The sequence below is a fragment of the Lepisma saccharinum genome, chromosome 27 (genome assembly GCF_977018435.1).
Source record: "Lepisma saccharinum chromosome 27, izLepSacc3.1, whole genome shotgun sequence".
Taxonomy (NCBI): Eukaryota; Metazoa; Arthropoda; class Insecta; order Zygentoma; family Lepismatidae; genus Lepisma; species Lepisma saccharinum.
In genome coordinates, this window is record NC_139255.1 from 43,917,514 (window position 1) to 43,945,424 (window position 27,911).

At 40.9% G+C, this 27,911-nt stretch overlaps 1 protein-coding gene across 5 annotated transcripts in view; it reads right to left on the reverse strand.

Annotated features, from left to right (window-relative positions):
• The window catches only part of sona (sol narae metalloprotease), a 330,966-nt gene that overhangs the window by 100,548 nt on the left and 202,507 nt on the right, over positions 1 to 27,911 (reverse strand). For all 5 annotated transcript variants that reach the window (XM_083113326.1, XM_083113324.1, XM_083113325.1 and 2 more), the window contains exon 2: positions 21,067 to 21,220. In XM_083113326.1, coding sequence (XP_082969452.1) covers positions 21,067 to 21,144 — 78 coding nt within the window. In that variant the 5' untranslated portion in view covers positions 21,145 to 21,220. The remainder of the gene's footprint in view (positions 1 to 21,066; positions 21,221 to 27,911) is intronic.

The window sequence follows — 27,911 nt, forward strand, 5'->3', positions numbered from 1 at the left end:
ATGAGGGGTTTAGACCACAACTCCATTGAAGACAGTTTTGATAAAAGTGCACATTTAAATAACTTAGTACTATGTTTAGCTGTTGGAGCATAAACACAGTGGTGCCTCTATGAGCAAGAATTTGAAACTTAGGAGATACACATGCAACTCAATTTTCATGAAAAGTGAAGTTACGCCACATGTGCTCTGAACCCCCCATACATGTATGCACCCTTCTCAAAATGTTCTTGTTAATTGACCTACAAACTTCCTTAACAAATGACAGAAAAGCATCGACTTGGCACAATAAATTTGTTATACTAAGCCTAATATAGGCGTTCGAAAAGCCAAATCACCTCTATTGGGTGATGGGCAAGCATCTACACGATGGGCAATCACTATTAGCAATTTTGGAATGGGAAAATGCCTGAAACCAATGGCATTCCAGAATTCTTTTTCCCGTGCCATAGGTAGGGCAGAATGTGAATTATGAATAGGCACGTGACCTTTAAAAGTGAAAACCAAATCGGAAGATATTAGGTCAAAGGTATCTTTGAAGCCATGGGAATGTTGATGGTATTGCCTGGCCATAATGGGATGTTGTAAAGTAGGGCGGTGGCATAGGAGACGTCGAACGGGTGCAAGAAATTTGAGATCACCCAGCGTGGCTCTAAACATTGGTTGCATCCTTTCTGCCGGTGTACAAACATATGCATGTTGCATGTTTTCACATACGAGAGTGAAATTCCAAGCCACTAGGTCATTAGGTACAAGTGACAGTGTTGCAAATCAACCTCTTAAAGAAATCCTAAAATAATTATAAAAAGACAATCAACCCAGAGTGGAATTATGCGAATAATGAAATGTCAGGAGATTGACAATACAAGATAGTCGATCAATTTCAAATTTTTACACAACGAAAGTTCCAAATGAATTTCTTATTTTATACTCTTTCTAATTGAAATATTATTTCAGTTCTAATTGTATTCAAATCCTGTACTGGTAAGAACAAACAGTTGTTGAAATATGTATCGTTACATATATGTAAATGTCAATCAGGTAGGTGGTACGAGAAGTGGCTATAATCATAGCACAGTATCAAAACACGTACTTTCATGGTCTTCATTCCTTGTACAGTTACGGACACTTCTGAGTTGTAATGATTACATTGAAAATCAATGGGGTTGTTGCAATCCAGAAGTTCCCGTGACTGTACGTCATTTATACCCTTCTCTTAAAGCCATGATGTATGAGAGTTCACCAACCGTCTTCCTAACTGGTAGACCAATAAGCGTCAGAAGGATTTGATCTTAGTTCTGCTGCCTTTAACCAGATGAAATTAACATCAAAAAGGAAGTTTAATGAAAAATTTGTATTATTTTTTCTTGGAAATTTAGTATTATTTTAATAGGCTTTGAACTCTAATAATTCCACAACATGCACAGCCAAATTAACTTTCAAAACTAAGTCCTTCCTAATTCTACACGCACGCGTGGCCTAATGGTTACAACTGTTTCCTTGGTTTAGTTTTCGGTTCAAGATCCACACACATCCAGAGGTCACGGGTTCGAATCCCGTCCTGGACATGGGTTTTCTTTGTGAGAAACCCTTCACCAATATCATCATTCATCCTTATCTTAGCCAAAAGTGGCAGAAAATCGAGGAACAGTAAACTAAATCAATATAAGAAATCCTTATGCATTTTCAGTGTTGCCATCCATCACTTAGTGTGAGCAACTGGAGAACCACTTGATGTGAATAAGTGGCGGATTTTGGGTTAGAAAACAGAAGAAAACGACAATGACCTCGCTTCACCCACACTTGATTGTGCAAATGGCAAGTTCGCTTTATGCACAGACAGTCTAGTCGACTCGGAATCCGAATCATTGTGCCTCCGCGTTGTATCGAATGCTCTCATACCACGCGGTTGTGTTCTAAATACACAAAACTTTACAATACTGCTCTACAATCAAATGACAATTACTATTGGTTTGGAAAGTATAATCAATAGCAAAAAAAGTGAACAGGAAAACTTACAACTTTCCTAACGTGAACGTGTGAAAGTACAATTCCTTCTGCAAAATATAGAATGACAGGATACAAACACACAATAAAAATAAAAGAAGAAAAACTGGAGGGAAAAACAATGCTCCAAAAATATGAACGCAATAAACAGTAACTTTCGCCCGAACGTCATTAAACGAGGATGCAACTATTTCCCGCCAAGCCCAAAGACCAGGGTTTTGGAGGAAATCTTTGATTGGGAGACGAAACGGGTACCTGAAGTTCGATAGCTGACCTTAATTGGTTTCCTCACTTATCCATGACCCGTTCCCCCTCTCCAAAGTTTCGTGCCCTTTTTTTGCTACTAATAATATCCCCTCCACTTACTTGCAAAGGAAACATGTATGTTACATAAGAAATAGATCGTACGGTCCATTTAATATTCGCTAGTTACGACAGTCACCTGTTTGACAACACATTGTATGAAGGGTTTATGCAACGACAGCACCTGAACGAGGTTTTCGAAATTTCCTTTCTAGATCTGGAAATCAAGCATTTCGAATTCTCTCTATATGTTTTCTGGTAACAAAAAAATCCATGAATTAATCATGATTTCCTTTATGGTAATAACAAAGCTGAAGTTGTATCATTATTGTATCATTTCACGGGCCCGGGAAAAGGCATGGCACAATCTGTACATCAACAGTGAATGGAAATTTATGCTATTAGGATTGTGCAAGGATACAGTGTTCAGAAATAGCAGGAAGATGTGCATTTTGTTCAAGGACATTCTGATACCACTTACGGTCTTTGATAATACGCTCAACAGTGTCTTGTAATTCAAATATGACACGTAGACAGAATTTGGGCAAGGTGGGGGTGACAGCTCCAGACATTACGCAATTTTACCGCAGCTGCGGCTTAAGAAAATCGTTAATTAAAAGTATAACAAGTCATAACATCACAAGGGACTCTCCGTAGAATGTTAACGTAATCAGGAATCTGAACTTTTGATCGAGTGACATTGTTTTGCAAAGTTTGTTTTAAACCCACTTTATACTCAGATTTGCGAATCGGTACTGGACCTACAGTATAATAGTGCCACCCGAACCGCAACGTTATGTCTCCACCGGAAATCGCACCCAAGAATTCGGTAAGGCGACAACGTTAGGCACTATGCTATCTGTGAGGTACAGATGGTACAGTTGCAAAAACCACACCTTAGTGTGATTGTTATGAACAACTAATAACCACTACAGACAGTGACGGCGATTGGGTGCCAAAGCTGGGGTGCAAGGACAGTTTGCTTTCTCTTGGTAGACAAGGCTTAGCATTAAGAGGCTATAGTGTGAGTATACTTTTCTTGCCTATCCTCATATATGTATTTCCTTGTGCTGCATTTCCGCGTCTGCAGTTCTGGCAACGTGTTGAGCGCAATAGCCATAATTGAAACCCATAAGCTTTTGTGTATCGAGGTTGCTGTCACCAATATATACGAATTTCTTCCGGAAAGGACGCAGCGAGTTTTGTAGATACTCCACCAGTAACTTTTTCATAGGTATGGAGTCACTGACTCTTAACTGGACATGAAAATCGTGAAGGTACCACGTTGGCATGCCCCTTCGTGGTCCAATAAACTTCCCGCTGAAAATCTCGTGCAAGGAAATCAAGTTCTCCATTACCATAATGTTCTACCTTACCGGTCTGACAACTCTCTCCGCTCGCTCTTGTTCTTTTTAGTTTTTTCCTGTCTTTTCTTCTTGCTCGGACCCTAATGCGTTTGCCACGAGGCTCTGGCTAATGACAAGCTATTTGATTGAATTAGAACTGATTCCCATTTAGGTGTAACGGACGCAGGAATAGGGTGGGAAATTTAGCAGTTCTGCTGCGGATGACTACAGCGTAGAACTACTTTTCCATCAGGCCTTACGGAATTACTCAGCAATATTACGCTTTGCTCCTTCTTTTCCAGTTCAGTTCACCTGCTTTAACGCTTCGAAGCTTGGTTGAATCATGCTAGACACGGATGCACATCACTTGTCTCGATTTCTCCTATTGCAGTCATGGATATTAGTTTAGGAAAACGAAACTCTACTATTTCTGAATGGATGTCTCTTTGTAGAAGTTAAATTCGTGATTCAGTTCGGTGCGAGTTTCGGATACGCAATGATCCCCTTCCTAACACTAATTTGAAGCACAACTCCACATCAATTTGCTGGTATTTCTGTACTACTACTTTCTGAACGACCCTCGTATCTAGAGAAAATAGAATCTTCTGGAATCATTTGAAATGTACGCTGCACGTGTTAAAATTCTGATAGCGACGTATATACTGCCTTTGGTATTGAATTTGCCCAGGTAAATACATGTTTAATGGACATGACAGAGAGAGTTTAGGAAAGTAAATGAATACTGAATGGACACGAGAAAGAATTTGGCAAGGTAAACATCAATGAAAAGGAGGAAAGACGATTTTGAATGTAAATATGCACTGTACAGGCATGGAAGAAGTCTGACAATGCTGCTAAATTGAAGAGAGAATAAATGAACTTATCACGTCTAGTAGTTTATGAAAAAGGGCAACAGAAATTTGAAAGAATCAAAGAATGATACACAGCGTAGGAGATGAGAGTTCGGCAGTAGTTGTTGATCTTTCAAAAGTGGCTCAAGTTAGTGCATTCGAATCAAAATCCGACAGAATTGGAATTCAGGACCCATTATCGTATCCCCCGATACCTAGGCTCGGAATCATCCCAGAAATTCATGGGGGGAATAAACCCAGAGGATCTCTATTACTGGTCACCGGGAAAGCTACAAGACGTACGTCACAGATGAATAAATCCAAAGAATATTAAATGAATACCGAGAAGGAAAAAGATAGGTTCAATATGACATGATACAAAAACAAAGGTTTGTTACACCCTTGTCACTCGTGTTACATTTAAACATTTAAAAATTTCTATATAGTACAAAAATGTTTAATTGGAAAGTTTTATGTCTAATGACGTCATGTATGTGGTTCACTGATGGAGGCATATTGGCAATAATTTTTCTTGCTGTACAGAGGTTTGTTAAAAATAAAATGAAAGTTACTGTGGTTCTAATATTTTGTCATGTGTGTCTGTTTCATAATGGAATCATTTGGATGTGTTCCTTAATTGTGATAAAACTAGAGGGGTAGGATATTAAAACGAGAAATAGAAAAAGGGCCCCAACGAAAACAAAATGGCGGATGGCGAATATTTTATTGCACTCATATTTTGGACACTAGTTACTCTGCTGTAACTAAATACTAAAAAAAGTAAATGGATTTCTTCGGAGTGTGAATTTTCATCAGGTCTAAAGCAGATGAAGTAATAAATCTCCCGACCCCAGGAGTATTGGGCAAGTAACTGTGCATGAAAAGGATTTAAAGGATTGTAACATTCTAGTTACGTTGTGCATCGAAACATGCCAACACTCCAACTTTGCTTTGTGGCACGGAAATCTTAAGTTTCCAACATATGCAAAGAAGGAGGAGGATAACAAACTCAGAAGAGAAGTAGAGACAAGATAGAATTAGATAGCAGCTTCAAGAAGATTCAGTTTGAGGAAATAGTAGAGGGTATGGATAAACCTATCAGTATTGGAGAAAGAGCACGAAAGCAAGTGCTAGAAGCAAGACCAGAAAGTGAGAGAGGAAGGTAAGCAAATAATAGAAGAGAACCAACATTTATCACTGACAATCATCTCCAAGAGAGAGGAGCAAGGAGAATGGCTCGAGATAGGATAGATTTTAGAAGACGAGGAAGCCTTATGTCCAACAACTCGAAGAGAAAGACTGCCATGGAAAATGGTATTGTAGCCCTACTTAATTAGTATATGACCGATCTCCAAAGTTGTTGAAGAACCTGGATACATAACAGCATAATCTGTATTGGGTTCATAGGGAGTGGACAAGGGGAATACTTCTCCCTCAAGAGTTGCAAAAAAGTGAGACCAAAAGAACCAACATTTTCTTGTTTGCATATACTTTTGCTTTGCGATATTCCAGAGAACCACAGCAAAATAATATTTGGCACTTAGAGATAAACTGGGACGCACTATGTGTTGGGAATGACACTGGTAACATTGTTATCCTTAATAGTGTTTAAGCTGTTAAAGGCTATGCTACCTGCTGGTAATGGCACTGACGTTCATATTTAAAACAAATCACGTCCTGCAAACAGAGAAATATATGAGTTACGACCGACCACCGTCGAGGGTCCACGCAAGACAACATAGGTTGTGGCAGGAACCATTTGTATCTCCCATGACAGAGCGATTGTTCTTCCCACCCACGGAGGAAATAAAAGACAACGGTCCTTGCAATGTCGGAATGAAACAATGGTCCCGATAAATCTTGCCAGAGGATCCTTAATGGGTCAATGGAACTGCGGTCATTGCTACACGGCACATTTCTCCGATGGGGTAACAAGAATCTTTGCAGAATTTCTGAAAAGGGGAAAACTTTATTGAAGGCGTCTCTGTATTCTTGTGCTTGCTTTTGTCTGAGGATTGGAACCACTTCTATCTTCTGATGTGGCAGAACTTGCAAGGTGAGTTCGACAATTCATCAGCATCTTGACAACATGAAGGCTCTTCGATGATAATTCTGAGAGACTCTTCAATTTTTCTCCGCGTCAAATAGGATGTATCGTACCAGTTCAAGGGTATTGCATAGCCAACTGCAATCTTCGAAATAACAATGTTGCCACGTCGTTCTTAAGTTGAGTTTGAGTTCACAGAAAGGCTAATCGGAACTGGACCTACAGATGTGTCTCAACCGGTTATCGAACTCAGGACTGCTTGATTACAAGACGACGTTACAGGGCCATCGGGAGGCCCTGTTCTCAATTAGAGTCTATTGCCACCTTGTAAATAACTTAATCAACAACACCTTCGAAATTCTTGCCACTCAATTCAGGCACAGATACTGCTTTGTATTTTCATTTAGCGTTGCTTTTATTGTGCTTACGGCTAATCGTGAGGATTAAGATGAGTTTTAGGTTGAAATTAATGCTTGGTTCGAGATTTCGAACCCGTGAACTTTGTGGCGAAATCGAAAGTCGACAACTTAACTCTTGACACTAAACAGGAGGATATGCTAGTTGCTAAGCAAGACACGATGTAGGGGGAAGTTCGTTTCCAGTTTGGTATCTAGGTTAGTCTCCAGTAAGGCGTCCAAGTAGGAAATCTTCGGTACACGAGCAACAATTTTAAGAAATTGGAAAGCTAGAATTCGGCTCCTAGCTACATCCCCCCTTCTTAACATCCAGCAGACATCCAATTTTTCCAAATTGCCAAAAGTCTAGTTCGTGTAGTTGGGACTAGACCTACAGTTTAAAGTGGGACGAAACAACATTCAATGTTGAGATCTGCTCGCTCGAAACTAATAAATTTGTGGTTCCAAATAGAAATCCAGATTTCCGAATGACATTGAGAATTGTGACTCTCGTATTTCACAATTCCATCATCTTTTAGTGGTATGTAAACTTGAGTGCTAAGTTGTTCCACTTAAGTTTATCAAAATTCCAGGAACCCTTATCTAAGGAAGATGTCATCTACAACACCAACGTACTTTACAATGCCCTGAACAAGCCGTCTATGGATTTGCAATCTTGGAGCTAGGAAGCCAAGCTGCAATGGGAGAAAACGAAAGGGTAAACAAAGTCGCCTTCACTTTCATCTTCGGGTTTTCCTAGATTTCCCGCAGCCCTTTGTTGAGTCACTTTCATCGCTTCGGCGCAGAGGATGAGAATCACTGGGCCAATTGCAGTTTCTCCCAGGAAGCCTGTTTCCTCCTCCACGAAGATTCCCGTGACCATCCGGGCAACGGGATATGCCGTCAGCGTAGGAAATCTTCACAATCAAGTGGCAATCTCCGGCTGGGTTAGCTTACCGCAACGGATCGGTCAACACGGTGCGCTCTGGTAATGCAAAGAGGCGCTGCAATTGTGCTGAAGAGGGACAACTCTAACTGGCACGTAATGGCAGGCCACACGGGACTCTCTTCATGGTTTTCAGTTGAGAAGCATGGTAGCTGGGAGAGCTAAGAAGAAGGGCTGACATCTAGCCAAGAAATACATTTAGAGAGGGGACCGAACCAAGTCTCTCACAAATAATAATAATATATTGATAATATAAATTATTAAATTAATACATTTATATAATTTTTAGGTGGATTCATAATAATGTAAAAAAATAATGTTGATTGGTTCCTTTGCTTTATTTTGCTTCGCTTCTTGTGTCTCTTTTGACTAATTTGCGAAGATGGGGATGAGTGTTAATATCATGAAATTGATGAGCTGACACTCACAAACATCCATGCCCAGGCCGAGATTCGAACCCGGAACCCCTGTCGTCGTAGCGCGATGTGAAAAATTAATGTTGCATTGCTTCTATTACACGAATATATCAAAGAATGATTATGTATAATTTGATTTATTATTTAGCGTGGCTTTTTTGCTACTTTTGTCTAATCGCGATGATGAAGATGCAATTGATGAAGGGACACTCACAAAGAACGCCCATGCTCAGGCAAAGATTCGAACCCGGGACCCCTAAAAAGATGGTAAAGAATAGATACATAACAGTACATAAAAACAAGTGCCCTGACAAGGAAATTAATGTAAACAAGATAAAGAATTGAATATTAATTCAATAACAGAAAGGATGTTAGATCTAGTTGACGATAAATAAAGTTCCTGATTAGTGTTTTATGTATACTATTATTATAAGTAGTACTGTGCACCATCGATTACATAACAAAGGCTAACAAGTATATTTTCATTACTTAATTTCAATACTTGGTAAGTCGTTTCTGGGGAGGAGGTTCGGAAACCATGGACCCTTCTAAGTAGACCCTTGCTGACACCCCATTTGGGATTTTGCAACATGACCACACGCCAGAACCACTCCAGTCGATGTTAGAGAACTTGAGAAAGAAGACCGTCGCTTCTCCAAACTACGCTTCTACAGTTTCAGAGCCATTACAACCACAAGTTTCTTAGCTTTGAACAGGCAGGTCCTAATATTTACAATTCGTTTCTTGTTATTTCATATAGCTTTTCTACTTCTCTAGGCTAATCGTGAAGATTAGGATGAGTTTGATAAAAGAAATGAGTGAACAAGCACAATACCTTACCAATAATACAACCGTACGATACACTAATTCGTCAATATTTGTCTTAGCTATGAAGGGAAAATATGGAACTACAAGAAAAAGATGGGCCTTAGTACCAGAAAAATCACTTCGCGACAATTAAAGAACATGACAAGATTTCCTCCAGGAATCCAAAAGCATCTCAAAGCAAATTCTCACAAAATTCATTTTTATGTTCAAAATTACCCTTGATTGTTTTCTTGTCTGGGGACCGCAGCCCATTCGACGACCTTGCCGTGCCGGTAATGCTGTAGCTCCTGGGCACTACTCTTGTGCCAATTTGAATTCGTTGTAAGTTGCAACACAAGAAGTGGTGCAACCTACTATGCCTTGGGGAATCTTATGATGAAAAAAACCGTTGGGAAACAGTCTTAGGTCAATTAGTACGGAAAACACAGGGTGATTGGTGATATGAATTCAGTTTTGACGTTTTTGGTACCATTTTCATAAAATGCACCACAATTAAAAGGTGCAGTAAATTACTGATAATGTGGATATGGCAATATTTTCTGCTGGAACCCTTCACATTGTGAATCCAACTTGAACATCGCTGTAAACAGCCAGGCTGTCGGATATATTATTATGGATATTTTTGGGAAAAAATAAAGTTTAAAAATTCGATAATACTTTTAAAAGTTTGAATTAAGTTTACTTTATACTCATAATGGGCTAATCAGAACTGGATTCGAGCCACTGCAATTGACTGCAATCATTGCGGTAAGCCTGGGTTATTTGTACCCGTCACATTATATGGGCTCCAAAAGCTGAGGCTGTAAACGAACAACACACAATCTTGGCCGAAGTCAAGTCGCCAGAGCTTCGTTTCCCTGCAAGACTGCAGTTACCGAGGTGTACTACGTAGAAATGATGTTGACATTTGGGTACGTTCTCAAAGGGGCAACACCTGCCGAACCACTGTGCAATATGCCTCAAAAAAAGGGGGGGGGGAGGCAAATAAAAACAAGAGGGAAGGAGCATATAAATGCTAAAAGATGATAAACAAAAACTACTGAAAATGACCTAATAGCCAAAAATGACCAAAGAATTCAAATTAAAAACAAAGTTTTCTGGTTCTAACTGAAGGAAAACTCACTACCACCAGATCTACCATTGTCTTAAAGGTCCAGAAAAGAAGTTCCATGAACTTCCTAGCCCTAGCCATGATTATCTCTTCCTCACCGTAAGGTTCATGTAGGACAAGGGCCTCCCGCACGGTCTTAGCAATGCAGCTTCTCCACATCTTCTTCCACTTGTTTTCTCTTGGCGGTCCGACCAGTGTCCTCGTTAAATCTGAACTTCCAACTTGCCGACCATATATGTCTTTCTCCTTTTCTAAAGTGAAAGTGAAGACACTTCGTAGAAGCTGTTTTCGGAACACAAGAGTGACCTTGAAGTGGTATTAATCCACAATTACGGATATCGTTTGTGTCGAGCGAGGAAGGATGAAACGCGGAGATAAATGTTGTGGGAGGGTTTCCTCTTGCAGATGGGGACGCCCGTAAATTACAATGTAGGAAATTCTAGAAGGTTCACTGCTCAGGTACACCTTGAGAAAAAAAAAAACGTGATGGCAAAACAACAGCCTTGTCAACGGCGAAAATATTGTTTGATGGGACATCGCTTATGACGTCACGCTTTAAATGGCTTTGCCCTTTTCGGTTTCAATGCGAAAACAGAACAGAAAGGACGACATTGCGAAGAGAGTCCGGTCATCGAAGTGACCATCCCAGATCTCTCGTGGCTTTGAACCTTGTGGGTACGGTGATGTAATCTGTATATGCGTCTACGGACCTCTTTGGTGGTGACGTTCATTTGGTGAGAGCACCAGAAGCTTCTGGGTGTACTCGTACACCATAGTATTTCCCAGAAAACACAGAAAACTCGCTGCGATCTTGAAACAAACTTGTCGCAAGCTTGAAACAAACTTGTCGCAAGCTTGAAACAAACTTGTCGCAAGCTTGAAACAAACTTGTCGCAAGCTTGAAACAGACTTGTCGCAAGCTTGAAACAGACTTGTCGCAAGCTTGAAACAAACTTGTCGCAAGCTTGAAACAAACTTGTCGCAAGCTTGAAACAGACTTGTCGCAAGCTTGAAACAAACTTGTCGCAAGCTTGAAACAGACTTGTCGCAAGCTTGAAACAGACTTGTCGCAAGCTTGAAACAGACTTGTCGCAAGCTTGAAACAGACTTGTCGCAAGCTTGAAACAGACTTGCTGCAAACCTGAATTTAAAGTGGGATTTGATTGGTTTGGATTGATGCTTTAAGTCCACTTTATGCACAGTAAGGCTAATCGAGACTGGACCTACAGTTTAAAGTGGGATCCGAACCACTATGTAGGGTGTAAAGGGTGACATGGCAAGGCAGTGAAAAGTCAATCTCAAGTAGTACACCCCGGTTAACTGCTGCTTTCAGGCCAACGAAGCTCTGGCGGCTGGACCCGCGGCCAATATAATCCTCCGTGTAGTCGTACTGTCCTGGATTTGTCATTTGTGCCGAGTGCCCCTTTACAGCCTCAGCTTTTAATAGATATGGATATTTTATCCTCGGAAACAGTACAGAATGAATGAATTAGTTTTGAAAATTGAGTGAGAAACTTTGTAATCGAAATCTTTTATTTACTTATCACGGGTCTGTGCTCAATTTTGTTTTAGTTTGTGTGACTGGCAAAAATAGCCTATGTGTTGATAACCCCATATATCAAAATCACTCAATTGAACAACTATGTGCCTCCAACAACGATTACGCTACGCCATGGAAAGGTTTTGGGTGCAAAATAGGGTATATATTTTCCAAGGGCTTAGATATTCTGGCACTTGTAGTAAGCGTTCCACTTTCCAACGTCAACTCTCCTGCCCGGTTTCATCGGGTCAAGTTTCGACGGAAGACTTGCCGAGAGCTGGGGGGATTTCTCAAGGTCATCGCACTTCAAGAGAGGCGATTCACGTCATGTCCGACCAAAACTCTCGTGCAACGGAGAGAAAGTTCCGAGGTATCCAGACCAAAACATAGCTGGCAGAAACTGGTCGTCAGCTGACCGGTTGTGAGCCTCGGAAGAGCTCATCGTGAGGATCCGTTACGTTACTTGATACACAAGCACCTTGCGCAGATAATTCAACCCAATTATGTGCGTGATTAATAGTCGACGTTACTGTTAACTTCTTGTGACGTCATTTGAAATGGTACGAAGAACATCATCCGCTTTAGGCAGGCACTAAGGAAAGTGTTTGAGAGCATTCCACTTAATCTTTTACATTAAAATACATTTTTGAAAAACATAGTCATAAATTGTGCAAAACCCTCATCGCAGACACTATGAATAAGTTATGTTTTAAGATAATTGGTCGGTTTTTAATTGGGAACACTGTTTAGAATAACGGCGGAAGGAAATATCCAAGAAAGTGATAGGAAGCACAGATGACCTTGCTTAAAACGGTACCATCTCAGCTTTCGCTTCGTGTGATTGAGTTTGTTAGCTCTTCTACCACCCACAAAATTCGTCTTCCCTTGCGTAAATCGGTTGATCGAATTATTGTTTTAAGTGCACTTCATTCACAGAAAGGCTAATCGGGACTGGACCTACAGTTTAAATGGTGATCCGAACAACTATGTGCCTTTACCGGGTATCTAATCCGGGACCCCTTTCACTTCAGTAAATAGACGGGTAGTTTGTTAGCTATTATACCACGCACAAGAACGTCGTCACTTGCGTAGAAATGTCAACAGTTTCTTAACGTTGCCCCCTTTCTGCCTGTTACCTAGTAATTTGCACAGAAGTGACCATTCCAGTGCCAATTACACTTCCACATAGTACACCCTGGGCTACATTTTTGCAGACTAAGGAGGCTCTGCCGTCTGGACTCTCAGCCAGTCTCTCAGTCTAGTCGGGTTTTAAGAAGCACCAGGGAAAAAATGCTACAAATTCCAGGTGGAGTAGCGAAAAACAAAGAACGGTCCACAAGCAATCCTCCATAAGGCTTGTGTTGTGTCCTGTCCATGTGTGTTTCATCAATTTCATTTGGAAAACTCTCAAACATCTTCCCTGAACAACAATACATTCAAACATGACAAATGGCAGTAAGGTTCTGTAGATAAGTTCCTGCCTACAGAAACCAAGACTGCATCGCCTGTCGAAAGCAAGTATGCAAATTTTCTAGTGACAAGTCTTTCTTCCTCCTCCGCACAGGCTGTTGTTTGGAAATCTCCGTTGTTTGCAAATTTGATCTTGGTAAAGGAAGATTCTCCAAATGACCAACGGGCTCTTTGACTGCTGACGTCAGGGACAGATCAAATAGGTGTCGCAATGCTAACTCATTCTCGTGCAGTTCATGTGCTACAGTCGTCTTACTTCCTTCTGCATGAGAACCGCTCAAAATCAGATTCCTGTCTCGATTTGTCTTTGTGCAAGAAATGGACATGGGGTATCTGTGGATGAAAGTGGTGTGTTAAGTTTTACCTCAAGGGCTATACCAAGTGTAATACTCAACAGGATGTATGATTCTGTAAGATACTTATACAGACAATCATGATGAAATTGCTGAATATTGTGGAAGACAAATTGTCATTGCGAGGGAATGCGACCTAGAATGAAGAATTACTAGTGGTGGGTAGGCTACCGGCTAGCTGTAAAGATTTATTTTTTCAATAATAGGAAGCTTAAATTTTGGAGTGTGAAAGATACAAATTCAAGTGTTGCATTGAAAAAGTCTTAATTTTAGGTTGGATTACATTTCACGGAAAGCAGCGGTGGTCTAGACGGCAGGGCGCTTGACTGCTACGGAGGAGACCAGTGTTCGATTCTGCAGCCATGTCGCTGCATGAAGCGGCTCTGGGGTTCATCTAGCCTTAAATAAATGGGTACACTGCGGCAAGTCTGATGGATAAACGAGGCCTTGGCGTGGTGCTGACCACATCAACACCAGGATGAGCGAGATCGAGAATATGTGAGGCCCTACAGTTCAAGGTGTAATGCATTATAAATTATAACCCAGTTAATAGTAAAATGTAATCCTATTATATTGCGGACGACCATCGTCGAGAGGTTAGTTGAGCGCGCTTCGAAATTAGAGATCCTGGATTCGAATCCTCAGAAGTTTCGAGTCATCATTATCCATTTTCATTTTACTTTTATCACAGGGTGGGCGAACCTGAATTTGAGTGGGCCATGTCCCCTCTCCTTGACATTGCCATTGGAGTAGATAATATGGATAAAAATGTGCCTAAAAAGAGGATTGGGTTAGTAGAAACATCAGAACCAGGCGGAGTAGCGAAAAACACGGAATCGCTCACCATAGTTATTTTCTAGTCTTACGGCAGTCGGTCCCAGTTCTGGAAAGGGAAGCGGGGAACGGGAATTACGTCGCTGACCAACCAGACAACAGCGGTGGAGTCGAGAGTTACGACGCGGCGGGAAGAAGTACTACGTGAACCTCGTTATACTAGCTCCTGGGTTTCTTATCGTGCTGGATTGGTCGCTTCCCCGCTCCCCTTGACAGCATTAGGATCGGCCGCCGTAACAGTAGAAATGACATTTAGCAATTTGCGACGACGTTTTTGCTGTGAATTAATTTGGCTTGTTTTACTTCACTTTTTTGCCACTTTTGGCTAATAGTGAACCTGATGACGACTGATGATATGATGAAATTGATGACACTCAGAACACCAATGCCCAGACCTGGATTCGAACCCGGCACCCCTGGCGTCCTGTGATAACCACTGTCACGGAGATCGGCAAATTGGGAACGATTCTATGGGCTCTGTGGACAATTTTCGAATCCAAATTACCCGAATCTCAACTCAACAGGGATCTGTTTCCTCAATGAATGATACAATTCGTACCAAACTCGTACATTTATGGCATCTTTAGTTGAATTTTTATTCTTTGCCTGTTACACACTACAACCAGCTCCCACGTGGTAGAATGTGAAACAGTTATGGATGCCCCAAGGTCTTGACTTCGCGAGATATTATCACATGCACTCAGCTATCTTTTCCTGAAGACGATCTCTCAGCCCCAAAGCTAAGGTTTTTCCAGGAAGTCAGTCTTGAAGAACAGACACTCGTAGATTTCGTGATTCCATAATCAGTACAAGAGGCTTTCGTCTTGCGTAAGAAATCATCACGTGCAGTCTGGAGACCGAACACCGAGTGGCACTAACTGGAGCAGACAGGCACGTATGTTTGTTTGTACTCTTGGAATCCCTGCGCTTGACGACCGTCTCCTCCATCCACCTCTTCCGCAAGCCACAGGCCTCTTCTTCTGGTGGTGAAAGTATTGGAGGTGGATGCGCAGGAGCACCCATCTGCCTCAGGTGAAGACAGAGCATGCAAGTTTGCAATATGTTTGCAGCAAGTGACACGAATGGAATCTCATTTCTCACGTTGCTTGAGTTGAGTGTGGCTGTTGGAAGCAATTACCAAACAGAAGCATGTGCCGTAATCTACAAAACCGAGTGCCAACTTGAACAAAAGCTAAACGAATTCTAATCTTTCACGGTTCCTGGAAGAATTCCAGTCGATCCGGGTAACGAATTCAAGATATTCATTTGATATTTGCTATTTACGCCTCTTTTATTCCTTTTTTTTAACCGCGACGATGAGAATGAGTGATCATATGATGAAATTAATGAAAGGACATTCACAAAGAATACAAATGCCGGGATCCAAACCCCCTGGGAATTCAAGATTAGAATCCCACTGAAATCTAAGAATTGCTTTCCAGCGAAATTAACCATCCTTAGGTAACTCAAGAGAAATTTTTGTTTTGTAGAAACCAGCTCATTACAGAAACAACCACTAAGTTACATCTATATTGTGAATACTAAAATTTCCAAGACTGTCATAACCTGACGCATTAGTTTTGCGCAAAGAAAGCCTGACTATGCATTTTTCTTCAGTTTTCAACTTTTGAGACGATTTACTGAGAGTTTGACGTTTACGTAATACGAATACTTCCCATAACTGCCACGAAACGATAAAGGACAGAATTTGCATCAAATTTCCTGCCACTATTGCTTGAATACCTCTCCGGCCCCCGTGGCAGAGTGGTTAGCACATCGCACTACGACGCCAGGGGTTCCAGGTTCGAATCCCGGCCTGGGCATGGATCTTTGAAAGTGTTCATTCATCATATCATCACTCATCCCATCTTCGCAAATTAGCCAAAAGTGGCACAAGAAGCGAAGTAAAATAAAGGAAACCAATCAATCTAAAAGAGAAAAGTCACCACAACCTTTCAGGCATCAATACTATACCGCGTTTGTTACAACCTGTCCCGGTTCCCGCGCTAGCTGATGGCTGGCTTTTCTCGGTGCTGGAGAAAGTCAAAGCCAGGCAGCCAATTAAAATACGCAACGTGGCAACAGTCTACGTAAGCGCCTCTCTTCTGGCTTCCATTCGCTCCTCGCTGTCCAGCAGACGATTTTTTCCTCGTTTCTCATTGGCACCAAAACTGTCGAGCGCTCCCTAGCGCGGGAAACGGGACAGGTTCTAACAAATGCGGTATAGGTAAGCACCGAAACTTTAATGTTCCCATCGGGAACCGAACCTGGGATGGCTCGATTGCATTTTTATAAGAGTTACAATACAGGTGTGATTTCAAACTGCCATTAACTTTATAAATGCCATAGTGAGGAGGTACAGAAATGCGTACTTTACAAAATGTCTGAATGTATATGCCCATGGTATAGTTACCCTCTGTTGATTGAGACAGGTCAACCGATAGCGTGAGCAAAGCCACCGGCCTTGCAAGACTTTCCCTCGGAGTCAGCGTTGAGGTTCAGTGAATTCAAAATTAAGCGATTGGCCAAGGACTTCCTTGTCCCAATAACGTAATTCGAGGCTTTCCTGAGTCGTTGCAGCGAATTGATTCGTTGATATGGAGGCATGCAGTTAACAGTCACGCTCTTTGGGACAGGATGAAACGAATGACGAAGGCGTCAGTGCTTGGAAGTTGTCCGCGGTGACCTGCCTCTAGGCGGAGTGCGTCACCTCGCAGCCACGATGGGCTCCAAGGAGCGTCGTTGAGGTTTTTGGGTTCGAAGTAAAAGAGTCATCACACCGTATTTATAGCTGAAGCACTTGCGGATTCAGCAATGAACGTGAATCATTGGCTTTACTGTGGGACAAGGCGAAGTAAAAATCCAGTTGCGCTTTAGGACTACAGAAAACAGGCACCTGTTGCATACTTACATATGCGTATGGTGAAAAAGCTTACAGTGCTTAAAGGGGGATGTGGGGATAACAGCAAGCAAAGCATCCCCCCCCCCTCCAGCTACCTCACGATGTTAAACCATAGGAGCATCCACTCAGATAACCTCAAGACTCGACCTCAGCTAGTAATTTCCACTTCAATCACTGCAGACGACACAGTTCAATATCTGCTGGTTGTCCATTTCGAAAACATGTATACCGTCGTATGACAGACATTCATGAATACATATTAAAAGATACAGATATTCGCAAGCTTCCGTAGTGGTGATATGGGTTTTTTATGGTTGTTCACTTGAAGCGGCTGTTGGATATTTTCAGAGTCTTGCAATCTCTCTACCTGACATGCTAAGCGGCAAATTATGGAATAGCAGTTACATAAAGAAGTGAATAAAGAGATAACGAAAAAGAGAAGAAAATTACTGAAAGGGGAGACAGAAAATTGGAGAAATAATGAATGAGAGAAGGCGGAGGGGAAGCAGAAATGAGAAAAGAGGAAAAAACTTTAAAATGCATAGAGAGACGAAAAAAGGTATAAAGAAAGAGAGAATGAGAGAGAGAGGAAGGGGAAAACAAAGACATTAGGAGGAAGAGTAAAACGATAAGATATAACGATAGAGAAACTCGAGCGCACCTATTGCTTTCCCTTGTGCTTGGTTCCATAACTTCAGTTTGGTTTTTACCCTTTATGCCACTCTGCGTATGCTTGTTTTTAATTCTAATTTGTCATTCTATCCAGCTGATTTAGCTTATTAGGCAGTTTCCTTTGCGTCTATTCCGTTTCTTGGTTAAACTTGCGATCTCAAATTTCATTTCTGAATGAATGTTGTTGTACGTCGCTCTACTATTAGCTGTAGATGGGTAACGAACTGTAAGTTAATAAATGATGGTGCTGTCTCAAAGTAACAACCATATCAGAACGCAGGCCATCCATCTTCACGTTATTTGTCCACAGGAGACGACAATGACTGACGAACATGGGCGTCCGGAAGGGAGGGCAAGGCGGGTCATGACCCCCCCCCCTGGGAAATGAATGTACCTAAAAATTATATATTTCACACAGTTTCATTTCAATCACAGTAATTTATGTTAATTATTATAAATTCGTTGAAGAAACATGATAATTTCAGATTGAAATAGTGTTTTTTTCAGAGGGCATCACTATTTTGGAGGAAAATGTGTGTCCTTTCCTCCCCCTGGAAAAAAATTACCTTGCTTGCCCCTCCCTGTAAAAAATCCTCCGGACGTCTATGCTGACGAAAGTCAACAATGCTGAGCTCTCAGACATCACCATGCCTCCGTAAAAGAAAGTAAAATTGAATTCAGCATGCACAGAAGATCAACAAGACCATTCTAATTATGATGTAAATATTTGGCGATAACTGCGAGAAGCACTTGAAGCCATTGGGAGCATAGCGAAGTGAAGGTTCAAACACATCGAGGTCAGTCACCAGAGGGTAAACAACCCTCCACTAACTCAATTCGACTCAGAGTATACACAAGTACGTACATGTTAATAGACATCTCACATTACCTGCCTTTCGGAAGCATGACCGAACTTAAATCAACAACGAGGTTGGAGAAGGAAGACAATTTCTCAAGTTTACCACCAATGTTGTTGTTTGTTGGAGAGCTGTTCAAACAGAAGACGGTCGCTGCACCTAACAGTGTCATTGTTCTGCCGATGATACGGCCGTTGCATTTATACAGATCTGCTTGTATGTACGGACAGAAGTACACACGCAAAGAGTCCCTTCGCCACCTCAGGAGACTTCGAATAGCGTCTTGTCGTGCTGCAAAGATTTGCTTCAAGGATTCTGTAGAAAAGAGAAAGGCTGCTGACTCTGGATCAACGAACACAAAAAACACTGGTGGTAAATATTGACTACTGGAGCAAGGCATGCTGAGCCAAGTTGAGACAATTACAACATTTATTGGAACATCAATTATTGACCAACCAAGATGGCGGTTTAATTTGGATTCAAGTTTCATCATCCTTGATGCTCTGCCTTCGAGTTATGAATGTTGGCCTTATGCTTGCTGCGCAGAAATTCTTTACGAGTCCCTCCTTTCACACAACTGTCTTGCTACCAGGAAATTTTTCCCTATGATACATGGACAGGCTATTAAGCATAAGATAATCTCTAATGTACGCATTGCATGACAGGAGTCAGATGTACACAGGTGCAGACCCTAATGCTATAATTAGATGGAGATAATTAATTGATAGTATCTATTATATTTAACACGATACATTGATTATTGCCTTTAGCCACCCATCGATATATTGACCGAAGGAGATGCTGGTTGACTTTATGTGATGGTACATTTACTTGCATAATATTATTGATCAAAACGCGGCATTTTCTGCATATGTCTTCTTTTGACCCTTCGTCCTATGCTGTGAATTGTAGGATTTGGCTGGTGAGGTTGCTTCATCCAAAATTTGATTTTCTCTCTCTACATGAAGTCGAATAGAGTTTCTTATCGAGCATTTCCCGAATATGCATGTTGGGAACGTATCTATCTGCGCCTGTTATTATTCGCAGTGTTTTGTTTTGTGGAGGCACAGACTTGTTGGTTTTCACAAGTACTAGTTTCTCGCGCATTCTCCTCCTTCCAGCTTTGTCCAGCTATTAATTTACCAAGCAGGCGATGTGATTGGTCCTTACGGGAACGTGTTTCCTACACGTCACAGCAGATAGATGGAACAGCCAATCAGACGAGCATACTCTTGCAATGTTCCCGCACTTTCATACTATTGGAGGCTAAAAGTAACACCGGTCCTACTACAGTGAAAATGTAAATGTGGGGAACGAAACTAACTCCCTCTGCAGGCGATGACGTCAAACTCTTCTTACGTTTGCACAAGAGAGTGTGCTTTCAAGGAGACCCACGAGGTCTCCTTTCTTAAATCCCATACGTTGTAATAGAACTACCAATAATTTGTACAAATATTTAACGACCCTACAAAATGAACTCATATTCTTGAAATATTGTGTATTACAAATATGTATTACAACATGGTAGACCCATTTTCTTCATATACATCTTTGTCTTTACATCTATAATATTACGCGCCTAAAATATATACATGGTGTCGTGGAACACAGGGTGTATAGGATATCAGGTGCAGTAGCTATCCTTAGCCACTTCATGCAGGTTGAATCGTAGTTTCAATGTTACAGGTCCTCAACATAAATTTAGGCTATGGGTACAGGGTCTTCCAGATGGCATAGTGGTAATGCTGTCGGCTTGTAATCAATGGGGGGGGCCAGGTTCGATTCCTGGTGGAGACACGTACTACTTGGGATCTCACTTTATACTGGAGTTTCCAGTCCCGATTAGCCCTACCTGTGCATAAAATGGACAGGGATACCGAACTGCTCCGATTGCAGTTTGTTTGAGTTGGTTTTCAAGTCCACTTTCTGAACAGAAGGTTAATCGGGACTGAACCTAAGTTTAAAGAGGGATCCGAACCACTGTCCATCCATAGGGTTTCGAACCTGGCTGGGACCCCTTGATTACAAGGCGAGGACGTTACAACTACACCATTGGGGAAGCTATTCATCTTTACGATTCCTATGCTTTACCATGAATTCTACAACGGGACCTTTCAAACTCTCAGTCGTCAGACGTCCAGTTCGCATACGTACGGATCAAAAACACAGCAGAAAAAGATGAAACACTTACCGCTTTTCCGGAATACGCCGCCGACATGCAGCACAACGACACAGCCACATACAAAAGGCACAATACTGATGGCGACATGTTGATTTATAGCTGATGTACTTGATGATGTTCGATGGTGTTGTGTTGGAGAGGTGTTGGTGGAATAGTGTTCCTCCTGCAAATAAACAAACAAAAATGCTTCAGTATCATTATACGTAACAGTGTTACAAACAGAAAACAGCATGCTGTATTGTCAACAGCGTACTCAAAAAAGTATAGTAAAAGCTACTGAAGTGTGGTGTTAATCACATCACAGGGCCAGCAGGGATTCTGTGGCGGTAACTGTTAAGGCACTTTCTTTATCTTTAAACCTTTGATCATTTTACAAATTTCTGTTGTTTTATCTGAAGATATTATAAGCATGGTGTTTGCAGACAATGCATAATTATATAAGTATCGTTGCGTATAGGCACATATATACTACACTTCGTATAGCACACACGGGAGAGATTGATTTGCTTCATTTTACTTCGCCTTTTGTGCCACTTTTGGATAATTTGCAAGATGAGGATGAGTGAAAACATTATGAAATTGATGAATGGAGACTTACAAACATCCCTGCCCAGGCCAGAATTCGAACGCGGGACCTTTGGCGCCGTAGCACGATGTGCTAACCACTCCGCCACGGAGGCCGGCTGCACACACGGGAGAGAATAGAACATTTTATAAGGTTCTTGTTAGGTAACCTGGTGATCAGAGACTTGTCGGAAGGTGAAGTCGAAAATGGAATAAAAATATTAAGATGGATCTGAAGGAAACGGATCAGGATGGTCAGCCATGGATTGGTCTTAGCCAAAAGTGACAAAAAACGAAGTAATTCAATCATTTAAACCCACTTCCATAGAAAAAGTGTTTTGCAAGTGTCCAAAAAGTGCTTCACAAACTGAAAGTGAAGGGACACTCACCAGAACACCCATGCCGTGATTCGAACCCGAATACCCTATCAGACCCCGCTTCAACAATTCACGAGTGCGCAAGGATGGTAATTCGCACATAACCAGACGAAACCTCGATGCCTCAGAAGATATGTGGCAACGCCTGGAGGCTGGGAACTGGAGCAACGAAAATATAATCTCAAAGTATGCCGTTCCGAAAAGAAGCGTAAAAACACTGCAAAACCGCCATCGACGTCAGGAAGAGCGAACTCCAGAGAGTAATAACGTAGTTATCAACGACACGAGATGTGAGCGTTTTGCCATCCAGTGCGTTCTCGATGTCCGAAAGAGATTCCACACTTCCGCGGTCTTTCCCAACTCAAAGCGTTCAATTATATATATTTTGGAGATTCGTAGTTCATGGACCTCAGCTTCTCTCCCGTGTCCTCTGCCTTCAAGGGTGTTTCACTCTTGCGTAAGCTTTGTCCTTTTGTTTCGGCGACCCGTCACTTATCTGCCGGCGTACGTCGCTTGTCTAATAGCCTTGTCGTGTTATGAGGTGAAGAAATACCATACTTAAACAAAAACGTAGTACCTTACCTTAATGGTATAGAAGGAAAAATCATAGTACTGGACCTCCCAGGCGGTTAACGCTGTAGCCTTGTATTCGAAGGATCCAGAGGGCCTCCCCGATGGCGTTGGTGGTATCGTCGTCGCCTTGTAATCAAAGGGTGCCAGGTTCGAAATCAAGTGGAAGCACATTGCACAGTGGTACGGATTCCATTTTATGCCGTAAGCCCGGTCCCGATTAGCCTATCCGGACATAAAGTGGACTTGAAGACACATTGTGGTAGAAGGGTACAGAATCCTTGGGTTTATAATGAGAATGGGGAACGACTTCAGGAAGACAAACATTCCAAATGCTGTACAATACCTACGTAAGGCCGAAATTGGAATACGCGTCTATCGTATGGTCCCCACTAAACCTAAATGAAACCAGCAGAATTGAGAATGTACAAAAGAAGTTCCTTCGATTCCAAAAACTGAAAAAAGACTGCGTTTACCCCAAATACGCTTATGACACCCTAAAAAAACAATTCCAAGTACAATCCCTATACGATAAAAGAAATATACATCAATTGCTATTCTTACATAAACTTCTAAACAACTCATTAGATTCCTGTCAACTGCTCTCAGAAATCTCTTTTTATATACCACATAACAAGGTAAGACCGCGGAGAGAGGTGTTTCAAGTACCGAGAGCTCTAACAAAGTCAGCCATTGTGGCACCCACTCGGAAAATGTGTAGGTTGTACAACGAAATTACCAAATCATATAAGGTGGACATCTTCCAAAGCTTACGAAAGCTCAAAATGGAAATTGACGTTATTTAGAAGTTCAGTCATTTTCTATGTACCTACATACTTGGTTTGTTTAGGTGAAAGAATTAATGGTAAGGGCCAGTTTTTTGCTAGTTCCTATCATTATTTCTATACCTCATCATTCATATGTAATGTGTGGCTCATAAGTTTTTCTTTGGTTGTTTTTATTTTTCTCTGTTACTATTCTTGTCATATCCTGAGTAAGGGTTAACCTCACTTGTCAGGTTGCTACTTTTACTATATTACTTTAACACATATTATCATTATTGTACCTTATCGATTCTATTGATTGCATACTCTGTGTAACAAACAATGTGATAATACAAGACACTGTAAATGGGCATTTGCCTGTAGTGTCATGTCCTTAAATAAATAAATGAAATAATACAACCAAGAAATTCAAAGGGTCCAGAGAAGGCATTCATTACTTCGGATTCAACTTTTAACTGTAGGGTTAGCATAAATTATGATTTATGTCCGTGAAATAGACTCAAAACTTATCTTTTCAACTGTTCCTGTCGATATTTATGCACAGGTAGTATCTACAGTGTACAGTAATATCAGCGCCACAGAAATATTGTTTAATTGAGAACACTAGGGATCAAATTTCAAGTTTTTTTCCTGTATCCTGGATCTTTACTAACTTCGGTGCGAGGAAATCAGAGAGTGTCTCGAAATTTGTGTATGACGTCACATTTTCGAGATATACAGGGTGCCCAAAAAGTCACGCAACCGATACTTTGAACGTACTTAACTTTTGTACAAAAAACGATAGAGCCATGACCCTTGTATTAGTTATTTATGTATATGAATATTCTTTAACAACTCTAGGACTTTGATAAAATTCAAGTATAATTCCCGGTTTTCACGGTTAACTTTCCAAAAATTTAATAGTACGAGCAGATGTATTCTGTATTTCAGCATTACGTATTATCGCCTCTCAACGCTCACACAAATACATATACGTATTAACAATATAAGAAAGGGTCTGTGCGATTCCAATTGATCCAAAAATTCTAATTCAATTCAATTAAACGGTACATATATTTAAAATGTTTAATTCAAAGTGTGAAGTTGACATTTGCCATTGCACATACTCAGACTCGAAATACATCTACAAACACAAGTCACAAATGTTATGGGATATACTAATCTACTAATATTTGTTAATTGTATAAGAATTTCGAACTCCAATTTACCTAATCAACTTCAAGATATCTTATCTTGCAATAATCTTCAGTCCCTCAGATAGATTGTTATGCAAAGGACACTGACAAAGCAAACGAACTGAGAGAATTCTTTCATTTTCCACGCATATTTAGTTTATTTTTCCTTCGTCGATAAAAAAACTAAACTGTGAAAAACTTGCCTCAGAGCATTAATAAATATGTATAAATTCAATGGGATTTGGATTAATAAAAGTTGCAATTCTTCACGTCTACGGAGAAAAATTCCAGTATAATTCACGCAAATTCCCGGATTTCAAGGAATTCCCGGTGTTTAAACATTGAACACGAAAATAATTCTATGCATGAACGCCCAGTATGAAATAAAAGCTTGTAAGGTGTAAAAAAAATCTACGAAGAGAAGGAAAGCATGGATAAAAGACAGGTATGGAGTTGCTTGCAATAATTTTCGATGTGTGTCTGTGGGTATTTATAGAATTGATAAAAAACGACACATTTTTATGCATTCTATGCTTAAAAGGTAAAAAAAGAAGGTAAAGTTCCCCGGGCATATAGCACCGTGCCATGAAGGCACATCAAGAGATGGAGTAATTCTATGCATTGCAGACGAATTATGGGGTTAATCATACCATATTCATAAAAAAAGTAAGTTTTTTGAAATTATGAAGTGTGCTGGCAACATTGGCTGTGTCAGAGTTCTGTAACAGGTGAGCTGATATCTGGTGTTGCTATTCAATTAATTTCCAGATGAAATAAAAGGTTGAGATTTATCGTGCAAAAAACTAGCCTACATACCTTTTCCTATCTAACACTATGATTTATATTTGAAAGAACGTTCCTTGTCACGGGAAATGTTCAATTCCAGTGTGGTGGATAGTGATTTAGGAATTGGGAATCCCTCACTATGTGGTACCATCTTCAATAGCCACGCGCGACAAAAATAACAATCTTTCACGTGGTTCAGTCCATATCATAGATACATCAAAAGGCATTGAATTAATACCATTCAACCATTCTCTTAGTGTTACAGCACAACTATGACATGTACCATGTGAGGCACATGGGCGGTCTTGATCTCCCAGCGATAACAAATGCACAGTCGGTGCACTGTCTTGACACAATCTGTGATGTTTTTACATTGACATTTTGCAGTGCATTCGTCAGAAATGTGTTAGGTTGATATGCACAGTTAAGGGGTTCTTTCAGTCGATACAGTTTATCACAGCACTGTGTTACTGCACAAATCAAAAGCTGTAAACTGCGTGTTTTTTTGTTACGATATATATCAATATCCTTTATTGTAGCAAACAGGGTTACAATAAACTTTACATACCAACACATAAAGAGACCACTGAAGGTATAGCTACATGATGATTTGGCACTCAAACAGATTGCAGTGTAGACAGATTACAAGAAAAGCGGCATTCAGTGGTAATTAATATATGATGCCATATATATATCTCAAAAAGGGTACGTGATGGAGAAAAATGAGTGGCAAATGCCGAAATTAGTTAAGAACACATATTCGCTAACAGGATACAAAATGGCTGTTCCCTAGTGGAATCGATCTGGAATCTACACAGGAGAATTGAAAGCAAAATGCATAATGTCCGCAGCTCGGACCAAATGTTTTAGTGCATCATCGAAAATGGTGCAGGAAGGTGCATCAAAAACAGCATCATTCGATGCACTTTGGCTTTATCTTTAGAAACGATACACAAATATTCATCAAAGTGTAAACGTTATTATTGGCAAAGGCCGAGAACACACTGCATGTTTCGACTGGGTACATAAGCACTCTACTTTACCTTGATAAATTCAGAACTTAAGTAAAGGAGTACTTATTCTTGTAATTTCGATAGCGAGTTAGTAATGCAGGCACCAAAGTAGTAGTAACATGTTAGTAATGCAAGTACCTAAATAGTTCTTACGTTACGCTACTCCCCAAATCTGGTTAACGCTGTCATCTTGAAGGCAATAGAAAGGTCCTGGGTTCGATTTCAGATTTAGGATACTGGAGTACATACACGCGTTTTCAATTTCACTTTATATTGCAGTCTGAACATAACAGAGACAAACTAATCGTTCATGACGTTAGCACGCTAAGACAAAAGTGAACGTAGGTTCGAACATCTGTATAAGGCGCGGACGTACCGTATCTATTCCATCATCATTCATCCTCATCGGCCGCGATTATCCTAGAGTAAGAAAGAGACGCGAAATAACCATAGAAATAGCGGAATACGTACCTGTTAAAAAGGCTTCCTCCACGACTTAAATCGCACACATATCACGCAAAGGTCACGTAACGATATGTGAAAACATACACGGCATTGCTCAAACTTAGTAATGGTTAGTCATTCCTAGCATTATCAAATTACCATAATGTCCCTATATTACAATGCAAATTAGTTCTATGTCGGTTGTAACCTTGATCGACGAGTATGAAGCGGAATGTTTGGAAAGCGAGGCAGTTCAACCGAACGATTTGCTCACATCATCGATAAAAGGCCTATTGTGTACATGTGTGATGATTGCATCGGTTGTACGTATTTGGTTTCGACGCCTCGGTTCACAATAACGATAAAATTGGATCTAATTTCGATGACCGCAAGTTTCTGCAAATTGCCTTTTCGGTTCTGGATAAATTGAGAAAAAAATGTTTCAAGGTGTCGTCGGCATTGAACCATGGTAGGCTCGTATCATGAGCGGAGAAGTACGGGAAAGGTAACCGCTCTCAAGCATATATCCTTCTTAAGTCGACAGGCAATTGTTTTGTTCAGCTTCACGGTTGATTTTCGAAGCGGTGAGCGTTGTAGTTGTCTCTCAACAGATAAAGGCATACTCAGTCAATCTCTTCTGCAAAGTGCTGACTGATTGGTTGACTTGGTTTGGTTTATTTTATTTCGTATTTCTGCCACTTTTGCTTAATCGCGAAGATTGATGATATGTTGAGATTGATCACAAAGATTGCCCAGGCCGGGATTCGAACCCGGAACCCTTTGCTAATCACTCCGCCACGGCGTCCGACACATTCTGCAAAGTTGAGGTAGTCGATTTGTAACGGTGGTGGATATAATACCCGTTGGAAGTTACTTCGATGGTTCATTACCTTTATAAAACTGTAGGTCCAGACTAAAGTGGCCTTATATCAAACTTTGCAACTACATTATTGCATATGCCGACTTTCGTGGCGGAGTGGTTAGCACAGCGCGCCACGAGCTACAAGAGTTAACACTGCACAGTAGAAAACAAATACAACACAATACAACAAGCTGCTACATTCACAACAGTTGTTCAAAGTAGCGTCCCCCAGGTTCGCTGCAGGCATGACATCGTCGCACAAAGTTCTGGCGTACCCG